Here is a 10,787-nt window from a genome sequence, read left to right as displayed (position 1 = left end):
CAAAACAAAACAAAAAACTAAGGTGGAAAAGACCAAACGCTTTGTAAAAAAAAAAAAAAAAAAGATAAATTTATGATTTATGGACTTTATGTAGAGTCTCATGACTCTGATCCCCCTTTCCTTATGACAAAATGGGAAAGCTTCACTGGAAATCCCTGCAAAAGAACTGAAGAACAACATACTATCACCACCAAATAAAAACTAAACTAAGCATTGCCCAAACTCTCCCGGGCAGACCTCAAGAGTTAGCAGAGGGACTGACACCCATCAAACTGACCCCTTTTGGGGAAGCCAGGAGACCTTAATATCCTCTACATGGCCATGCCAGCTGGCCTCACGGCTGCCCTGGCACTATGAATTTCCCACCACAGATGTGGGCACTGCAGTCTCAGGTGGTTTTCAGCCACAAACATCCTAGGAAAACATCAGAGGTTGAACATCAGAGGGTATCGGGATAATAAAATCCCAACCTATTTCAGGAATGAAAACAAGCAAGCTGCACAGCCCTAAAAGATTACTCGTGCTTCTCCAAGGGGCAAATGGGCACGGGACTGCAGCAGATGGAGGGGGATCCTCTGGCATTCTGCAGCCAATTATGTTTTGGATTTCGCTGGCGTAACCCTGCTGATAGGAGCACATGTAGGGGAGAAAACCTCGCTCGCTGACGTGCCCAACATCAGGCAAACTGCCTGCCATTTGGGAGACGTGGCACCTCCTGGGGTGGGCAACCTCCATCCAGGAACCACTTTCCACCCAGGAAGAGTGGCCAGAGACCCGACAGCTCCTGATGGTGCTCCCCAGCCAGAAAGGAGGACGTGGGAAGAGCCCTTCTCCTGCCGAGGCCAGATAAACTCTTGGCATGGCAAGGGACGGACACGGAGCAGATGGCCAGGCGTTAGGGACCTGGCAGGAGGATTGTTGGGCATTTGGCACTGCTTCAGCTGCATCTCCTCCTGCCTGGACACCTTCTGGATGTGCAGGCTACTCCTGCGTGGTGGGGATGCTGTTTCTCAGGAGGCCTTTAGCTACCAGCCTCCAGAAGCTGGAAAACCCCGATTAACCCATGTGTACTATTACGAAGCAAGCACAGCCTCACAAATACCTGTACATCTGCTCCCTCTCGTGCAGAGAAGCCTCTACCCCTCACCATAGAAGTGGTTTTGTTGGCAGTGTGCGCAGCCCAGCCCGTTGTTTCTCCTTGCCCTGAACAGAGCTGTGGGTTTGGGAACGGAGCCCAGCATCATTCGTGCAGTGTGCAGGTCCAGAAATTGCACAAGAGACGCCTTGTACTCCTCCTCGCATTCTGTACATCCTCCATTTCTTAGGAGATGGTAGTGACACCTAATGACCGTGACGCTGGGGCTGCGCTGTGCCAGGAGGTGTTGAAATCCTGGAGGAGAAGGAGCCTGCCCCAAACGTTCCTGGCCTTGCTCCACAGGAGGGACAAGGAGCCTCAGGGAACAGGGGGGCTCAGAGCTTTCTGTGGAGGAAAATAGATTTAAGCCCAAGCTTTTTGACTACAAAGCCTTTCAGCTTTGCCACCTAGCATCTCATTTTCCCTAAAGGTAAAAAGAAAGAGGCATGTGAGTGCCACTCCTCTTATTAGACACATTTCGAAAGCACCTCTCACTCATTTTTGTTCACATAACATGCCCCCAGTTTGAGGACTGTACTTAATGCTTTTTTCTTTTTCTCTCTCTCTTTTTTTTTTTTTTTTCTCCAAGCTGGGAGAGAGGTGATCCAAGAGTTTAGTCCTGCTACTGCCATGCCTCTACTGAGGACCACAGGGATATATATATATGTATTTCTATTTCATATTTGTATTTGTATTTGCATTTGTATTTGTATTTGTATTTCTGTTTCATATTTGTATTTGTATTTCTATTCATATTTTTATTTGTATTTGTATTCCTATTCATATTTTTATTTCTATTTATAAAGTGCCTATCACCATACTTATAAACACTCTTTGGAATCATTCTGATGGCAGGGTTAAGAACAGGCATTGGCCTGTTAGTATCTCAGCACTGCTGTTTCCAACCAATTAAAAAAAATAATAATAAACCCCAAGATTTTTCTGGGGACCACAGGGCTTCATCAGCCACATGCTCATACCCATCAGCTGGCCACAAGGCAGAAGGAGCTGTGCGGAGCTCCTTCTGGAGCTGAAGGCATCACCAAAGCACCAGCCATCCAAAAACACCAAACTGAGTTTTTTTGCCTTGGAGGCTCAAGCCCTACAGGATGGTTGGAGGCTGGATGGGAAGGGAGCAGCAGAGCAAATGTCCAGGGCTATCACCCTCACCATTCCCTGTGGTCTGGTATCAGAAGCGATGGCAGGTGGAACTGGAAATGAGAGGAGGTAAAATGTGTGCTGATTGCTCTGAGCCGATGCCCTCTGGTCTCTTTTCCCGGTTTCTTTAGTCTAGTTAAGGTAGGGATTTCTTATACAACTGTAGGCTTGTACAAGACTTCCCAGTCCGTCCGGTAAAATCCAGAGAGAATTAGGGCAGTACTGCTTGCAGGCCATCCCAGACCCAGACCAAAAGCAGTGCAAATACATTTTTAAGTTACACACGGGACTCCTGTACCCTGGGAGCTCCAGAGCTAGTAGAGCCCCCTCTTCTTTTTTGGAGCTGCTGCTGATGCGGGTCACTTCCAGCACTGCCAAAAGAGCATTTAGCTTCCTTATTATGATTTTTTGAATGTGTTTATGAAAAGAATATGCCATTAAGCAGCTTTCCAAATCATTCTCAGATAAAGAAATCACCTAAACTGCCAGCATTAATAAGACATGCAAGGAAGAACCTGGACAAACAGAGAGTGAACTCGCCGCCAGAGGTGAGTACAAAATTTCAGGTCACTGTACCTAAATACCCGCACAATCTTTCTCCTGTGCAATTGCCTAGAACGGGCTGTCATCCAAAGCTGCCTGCTTGCATCTGAACTGATAGTTCCAGGCCGTTTCCATCGTGCAAGGACTGAACACTCTCGAACTTGTATCACCGAGGTAATCACAAGCAGGATGGTACGGAATGGCTATTTGCCTCCTCCAAAGAGAGCCCTGGACATGTCTGGCATGATTTTCATGCTTTGTTCTTTTCCAGAGATGAAGCAGATTGAGGACTGAGTTTCTTGAGGTGACTGAGACCCAGGGTTCTGTGCCAGCACCGGACCCCACGTCTCCAAGCCCTTTGCTTGGGAACCTTTCTCAGTCTCACAAGCACTCAGGGTAAATATAGGATTTCAGCGCTATCCACCTCAAAATAGGTTATGAATCTTGCTAGTTTCCTCATTTTGGTGAAACCCCACTCTTAGTGAACCCCATGCCAAGACCTGTTGTCTGGTCCTCAGGTTTAGTCTGGCTGCTGTGTGTGGACAATCTTTGGCTATGTTTGCTGTCTCGAACTTTGCTAACAGTGATTTGGTGGATGACAGATTGACCACGAGCTAGCAGTGTGCCCTGGTGGCCAAGAAGACCAGTGGGATCCTGGCGTGCATTAAAAGAAGCATGGTCAGCATGTCAAGGGAGGTTAATCCTCCCCCTCTACTCTGCCCTGGTCAGGCCTCACCTGGCATATTGTGTCCAGTTCTGGGCTCCCTGGTACAAAAAAAAAGACAGGGATCTCCTGGAAAGAGTCCAGTGGAGGGCCACAAAGATGATACGAGGCCTGGAGCATCTCTCCTGTGAGGAAAGGCTGAGAGAACTGGGTCTGTTCAGCATTGAGAAGACTGAGAGGGGATTTCATCAATGTTTTTAAATACCTGAACTGTGGGAGATAGAGGGACTTGGCCAACCTCTTTTCAGTGTTTGTGGGGACAGGACAAGGGGCCATGGCCACAAAATGGAGCCCAGAAAATTCCGCACCAACATGTGAAAGAACTTCTTTATGGTGAGGGTGACGGAGCACTGGGACAGGCTGCCCAGGGAGGTTGTGGGGTCTCCTTCTCTGGAGATATTCAAGGCCCATCTGGACGCCTCCCTGGGCAGCCTGATCTAGGGAACTGCTTTGGCAGGGGGGTTGGACCCGATGGTCTCTGGAGGTCCCTTCCAACCCCTACAATTCTGTGATTCTGTGATTTATTTCACAGCAGTAACCCAGGGAAAAGTGCACAAATGCCTCTCTGCATCCTCACTGCCAGCTCACGCATGTTTGCAATGTCATGGGACACACGTCACGGCATGAAGGAGCACCTACAGCCCACGGATGGCTCCTTTGACACCAGGAAAGTTGTGGGATGAAGCACTGGGTGATGTACAAGAGGCACAGGCACCAGAAAACCTCAGATCACCACACAGGTTGGGGCTAAGGTTTGGAAGAGTAAGTGTGCACGGCCCGAAGGTGTCAAAGGGGTGCTGAGGAAAAAGCCAGGAGCAGCAGTGGTGGCTGTCGTGGGGTTTCACCCAGGTGAAGAGCAGTGTCAGGGCTTTGCACAAAGCATGTTTGCATCTCTAGTATTGTCTTTTCCCTTATTGTTTTTTCCCCTCTTGCCTTTTCCCCTATAGTGCAGGGGGGCAGAGCCAGGAAAGCGGGAGCCCCGCTTCTTGCGGGGGTGGGGGGGGAGCAGCCTTTTACCACAGGCTAAGAGAAGATAACAGAACAGCGGGTGAGCATTTAACAGAACCAAAATCCCACAACAGGGCCGGGACCACTACAATTTACACACACACACCCCGGGCGGACAAGTCAACCCGCGGAACCTTCCTCAGCAACCACCATTGCGCGCCGAACCCTCCCCTCCCCTCCCTTCCCTTCCCCGCCCGGGCGGCGTCCGCCATTTTGCGTCCCCCACACGCTTCCGCCGCGGCTCCTCCAGGGCCCGGCCATGGCGGCGGGCTCGGGGCTCGGGGGCTGTGGCCTCTGAGCCCCCCTTCAGATTCCCTTTTTCTTCTTCTTTTTTCCCCCTTTTCCCGGTGGCGATGGAGTTCGCGGAGCTGATCAAGACGCCTCGGGCGGATAACGCGGTGCTGCACGGCCCCCGGTGCCCGGCGGTGCGCGGCACCCTGTGCCTCACCGGGCACCACCTCATCTTCTCGTCACGGCGCAAGGAGGGCGGCGAGGAGCTGTGGCTGCTGCACGCCAACATCGACTGCGTGGAGAAGAGGTGAGAGGCGAGTTTGTGCCGTTAACAGGGGTTCAGGTGGGAAATGAGGAGACATTTCTGCTCAGAAAGAGCAGTCAGGCACTGGGACGGGTCGCCCAGGGAGGTGGTGGAGTCACCGTCCCTGGGGGTGGTCAAGGAGAGGTTGGACGTGGTGCTTGGGGACAGGGTTTGGTGGTGACATTAGTGGTAACGTGGTTGGGCCAGGTGATCTTGGAGGGCTTTTCCAACCTGAATGATTCTGCGATTCTAAAAAATGGCTCACCAGAGGTGGAAGGTGAGGTCCTACCAAAGGGATCTGCCAGGCAAAAGTGATGTCAGGACTAGGTGATGGGTTATCTCAGCCCCACATCACTCTCCAGCTGCTCGGCAGAGTCATCCCCATACTCCTCCAGCCCCTTATAGAAATCAATAACGCCCTTCACATCATGCTCCTTGCTGGAGTGCTGTGGTAAAACTGGATTTTAGCTACAGCACGCCAATAGTATTTTAGTCTTGCCCGTGCTCTCTTGTTACAGGAGCTTCGGAGACAAATCTTAACATAGTTTTTGTCAGTTTTATGTGTTCTGCTGCCCCGCCGTGCTTGCATCAAGCCGTTAACTGCCAGTCCCCTCTCATCTGGTCGTTGCGTTGTCTGCTGCACAGCCCCTTCTCCAGTTTGGTCATAATATATATTTATTTTTTAATTAAAAAATCAATTTCCTCTGCTCTTCTCATCTTTCAAAGCAATCCAGAAGATACATTTCCTCTCTGACAACAAGGCAGGAAAGACCAGGCAGCAGCAGTTGGAGATAGCAGGCTTCCTCAGAATGGGTAAAGTGTTGGTCACAGATGAAGTTTGTTCTGATTTCTTTCAGGGTTGGATAAATGTTGCTTTGTGGCCTGAATGTGGAGAGGAGCAGGGTAAAACCTAAGGAGGTCTGCTCCCATCTGCTGCTGCTCAGTCATCGGGGTGCTTTGGCCATGTCCTCAGTGCTGCTTGTACTAAACCAGGCATAGTTAAAAAAAAAAAAAAAAACTTATAGAGAAGGTTCTTTTATTTTTTTTTTTCTTCTTTTAGCCTAAAATATAAGTTAACATGAAGGGAGAAAGGAGTATTTTAAGCTTTGATGCTGGGGAGCGGTGCATTGCTAGCTCAGTGCATGATTTATAACAGAGCTAGCTGTGCCTGCCCGTCCCTCAGTCAGCCCTTATTGCCAGCCCCAGTTTCTAAAAGGTCCCTAGAGTGGGCACCTCCCTCCCGAGAGCAGCTCTGTGAGCATAATTGCAACAAAAGTCCTCCATGTAAAAGGAAAGGAGACTGTATTTCTCTCGGTCCTGAAGAGGATGGAGTAACAAGGCTCTTCAAACCAACAAAGACTGTAAAAAGCTCCAGTTTGGCACTGTATTAGTGCCTAACAGCTGTGGTACTACATCAGGTTCCTCAAGTCTCTTCTCCCAGCTCTGTGACGTGAGTATATTCTGTGCAAAGTGGTGTTTTCCCCAGTTATCAGGTGCTCATTGAGCTGTTTTCAGTGTTTCATAGTTTTTTTTATAACTTAAATATGAGCTGTAGGGTGTGTTGAGAAGAGAAACGATTTCTCGTGATGTTATGTGGAGGTTTTACTGAAAGAATTGGGGAAAAGGGGAGCAGCCCCAGTGATGGATACACCGTGGCTGTTACTTTGGGGATCTGTGAAGTAGTGCTGCAGCGAGCACAGACTGTGCTGGTGATGCAGAGCTTTTTGGTCAAAATGCCTCAATTCCTTCCTTCAGCATTACTAAACTTCTAATGGGCTCTGGATTTTAATCTTTCCTTGCACAGAAGATCACCTGTAATAACTTCAGAACAAATTAGAGGCACATTTGTAGCTCAGGTGAAGCAACCCCAAGTGTAGCAACAGGTCTGCTCTTAGAGCTGGTGCAGCTCTGCCCTTTTTTCTGTGGTCTGTCCCCTGCTTAGTCCCCCAAGGGACTGAAACTTGGTCCTTCACTTCTTGCCTGTACCTGTTTCTTGCATCACCTTTGGGTGCCATGAGCACTGCTGTGGTGTGCAAGGAGATTTTGCTGCTTTTCCTTAGTTCACTGCTCTGCAAACAACAATCTGCATCGCTTCTGTGAGTGCTGCTGGCTACTTAACGTAAGGGAAACACTCATTACCTGCTCAGATGTAGTCCTTCTTTCACATCTGCAGGGAGGACTGGAGAGGGCGTCTGTGTGCTGTGTTTGTTTTGTAGCATAGTTTTTCTGGGTTGATTTCCAGCTGAAGTTCCCAGACTTACTGGGGGAAAAAAAAACAACACAACAACAACATTCCTTTTCTCTTGCTTATTTTAAAGCAAAGCTGCGGTGAAAACCAACTCTATCTTGTAATATGTCCACTCACTGCCACATCACAAGGGTGGAAGAGAAAAGCAGAGCACAGCTTGAAAAATACCAAATATTTCTCTGTTGTCATCTTTCCCAAACCCATATATCTACATATGTACTGCAGATGAATTACTACTAATGGAATTTTATCTTGCAGGCATTTGTTGTGGGAAGAGCTCTTAATACCTCGTCAGACCTTAGAAGATCTTGCTCCTAAGAGGCTCTTTCTTCCTGTCTTGCTGCAGGTTTGTGGGCTCGCTTGGTACCATCGTTATAAAATGCAAAGATCTGCGAATCATTCAGCTGGATATCCCTGGCATGGAGGAGTGTCTGAACATCGCCAGCTCTATCGAGGTAAGAATTCATGATGATAATCACACTTGGGTTCTCAGACCTTCTTCAGACCTCAGCCTTGGCTCTTCTCAGCCATTGAAGTGCTCGCCCCTGTGGTGGAGGGTGAACGAGAATTGTGGAATATCTCTTTTCAATTTTTAAAACAAATTTGTTGTTTGTAGGTATTTAAAAAACACTAAAACACTTCTGAATCAAATATTTCCCAGTAGCATTTGGGAAAATGAGTTAGGGTGGAGCATGAGGAGGTGAAAACAAATCAGACCGAATAAATTTTCACGTGTCTCCAACAGCAGTAACAACTGACTCTTTGAGTTAAAAGCTCAGTGGTAGGATATAGGAGGTATCCCATTAATTATACCTGTTCAGGGTGCATCGTCCTCATCCTTTGTTGCACTGTAGAATAGCACAGCCTGCACGAGTGATACTGTGCAGACAAATCCCCAGTTGTGGTTAAGTTGTCTGTTACCTCCTTTTTTTATTGTGTAACTCTGTTCTAAACTACCCTGCAGGTAAACTTAGTACTTCAAATTCAATAGTTTAGTTCTTTTGGATGACTTCAGCTTGCATCATCAGTATTAGAGGAAAACACTGCTTCCTGTGTGTTTTAGGAGTGAAACAGGAGTTTGAGTGATTTTTAACCACCTGTTTATTTCTCTCATCCCCACAGGCGCTTTCCACCTTGGATTCGATCACCCTCATGTACCCGTTCTTCTACCGGCCCATGTTTGAGGTGGTTGAAGATGGCTGGCGCTCTTACCTGCCTGAGCAAGAGTTTGAGCTCCTCAATTCGGTGGTAAGCTGAACCTAAAGGGTTGTACAGACACTGAAGTGCTTCACCCAGTGCCTGGGCTGGAAATCTTCTGTGGGTTGTAATAGCTGACAGTGCTGGGGTGGAAAATGAGTGGTGTTCCTGGTGCTCTCTGTAAACGTCAGGCATTTCTGCTCATGGTAAATAATCCCGTTTGGCACTCAGATTTTGACCTGGTGGAAATGGAAATAAGAACTCAGGAAATGTTTGTCCTCTGGGGATGGCTTCCTGGCTGTAAGAATGAGTACAGGGCCTTTGCTCTGGGTTTGTTCGAGTCAAGTTTTCCCCTGGAGCAGGATGAATCTTTGTCAACCCCTGAACTGAAACAAGGCTGTCTTGAAACACAAACAAAAACTTAAAAATGACGAATGAGTTCATAGCTCTCTAGGAAGATGACAGTGTGCACGCCCAAATCAAACTACTCGTAGCTCTAGTTCACACAGGGGAAATACTGGCAGGGTTCACAAAGCAGGGCGTTTCCAGGTGCTGTAAACACACGTTGATACAATTTTGGTACCTCTGGGGTAGGAACTGTCCTTACAGAATTGCGTATTGTACCTCAAACTTCATTTTACGATGCTGAATTTGGTGCAGCAGGAGCTGGCTCCCTTGCAGGACTCCACCTGTTTTGATACTGCCTTGGGTTTGCATTTCTGTGTTCCAAGTCCTTCACATTAAATATGCGAGCTTGCTGCATCACTGATGTTCCTGAGACCACATCCATTAGTACAGCATCAAAGAACATTGATTTTTTTTTTTAAATATGCAATCCGGCTTGTCTGCAGGATTCGTCACTTCCTGTTTATGACTAATAACTGAATAATCTGATTAGCTCGGCCAGATCCATCTGATGAAATCAGAAAATTAAAGGAGTTTAGGGGTCTGTCTATTTTTGTCCCATAATTAGATACACGTCCCATCTTCACCTGCTGTCAAAAGTAATAAAACCTGACCTTTTCTAATAACTAACCCCACAGCTTGTGTTTTAATTCGGTTGGGTGAGTCAAACCTAAGATCAGAGTGCTCTCCTGTTTGGAGGCAAAGCAGCGGATGTTTTCCCAGCTCACAGAGGCATTTCAGGGAGAATCAGAAGGCAAGAAGTGGAAGTGTGCCCTCTGGTGAGAAGGGAGATCTTGCAAGAGCAGGACTGAGAGCAGCAGGAGGTCTCTCAAAGCTCAGTGGAAGCTTGCAGGAGATGGTTCTGTTCGTGTCTGTCTTCTGAACATAGATTCCTGGTAAGAAATATGAATATATTCCTTCCCAGGAATTGTTCTTTATAATTAAAAACCTAATGATTCGTTCCTTTAAAATATATGTATCTAACAGCTGCTGATTAATTCTGGGCTTTTAACTTAGAATTTCAGATGTAACTTTTTTTTTTATTATTTTACAAGAAACAGTCACAAAAGCCACGTTAAGTGACTTACTTTCCCTGAACAACAGATAGAAAATGTTGTTGACCAAATATTTCTTGTTCTATGATTAAACTTTACTCTGGGACAGGCCTGAACAAGTAAATGGCCGATTTTCTTAAGTCAAATGAGTGGAATTCAGAAGCTTACTTCCCTCTCCTTTAAATCATCCATCTGGCTGCGTTGTGCTTCCAAATTACTGTGAGATGAGACTTTAAAGATGCTATGGATAAATACGCAAGGACCAAAGAATGATGACAGATGATGTTTGCTTACCCAGCTGTTGTTTTTTTTTCTGGAGGCACTGGTTACAGGAGACCTGGATTGGCTACAGGTACATCAGGTGAAATTTCTTTTAAAGAAAATCGCATTCCTCACTGTGCTCCTGCATAACCAGCGAGTAGCTGAATGGAATTAGAGTATGTGCCATGAAAACATTTCATTTTCTTCTGAGGAGTCGAGGAAAAGCTCATAGGTCAGGATGGAGAAGTTTCCCTTCTGCCAACTCCTACAGTTGCAGGGTACTGTGAGCTGTAACTCTGAAAACTCACCTTCCTCTTCAAAGTAAGGGAATGGCCCTGGGAAGCTTATAAAGTCACGGGATAATCAATGTGAAGATGCTTCATTGCCACGGAGCTGGGTTTCTTTGCCTGTTTTTTTTTTATTTATTTTTAATTCTGTTGTCAGCGTAGGAAAGCTAAGGGTTCTGGGCAGTTCCTCTGGTTTATCTTCTGTCCTGGAGTTCTTAAAAACAGCTGAAT

The 10,787-nt window shown here is 47.0% G+C and overlaps 1 protein-coding gene across 2 annotated transcripts in view; it reads left to right on the top strand.

Annotated features, from left to right (window-relative positions):
* The first annotated feature begins 4,808 nt into the window (after positions 1-4,808).
* The window catches only part of MTMR9 (myotubularin related protein 9), a 29,134-nt gene continuing 23,155 nt past the window's right edge, over positions 4,809-10,787 (top strand). For both annotated transcript variants that reach the window (XM_084284973.1, XM_084284972.1), the window contains exons 1-3: positions 4,809-5,106; positions 7,698-7,806; positions 8,474-8,599. In XM_084284973.1, the coding sequence (XP_084141099.1) occupies positions 4,922-5,106; positions 7,698-7,806; positions 8,474-8,599 (420 nt within the window). In that variant the 5' untranslated portion in view covers positions 4,809-4,921. The remainder of the gene's footprint in view (positions 5,107-7,697; positions 7,807-8,473; positions 8,600-10,787) is intronic.

This window comes from Netta rufina, assembly GCF_964035555.1.
Source record: "Netta rufina genome assembly, chromosome: 3".
Taxonomy (NCBI): Eukaryota; Metazoa; Chordata; class Aves; order Anseriformes; family Anatidae; genus Netta; species Netta rufina.
The sequence above is the reverse complement of the archived record's forward strand: the minus strand, read 5'-3'. Positions and strand labels throughout refer to the sequence as shown.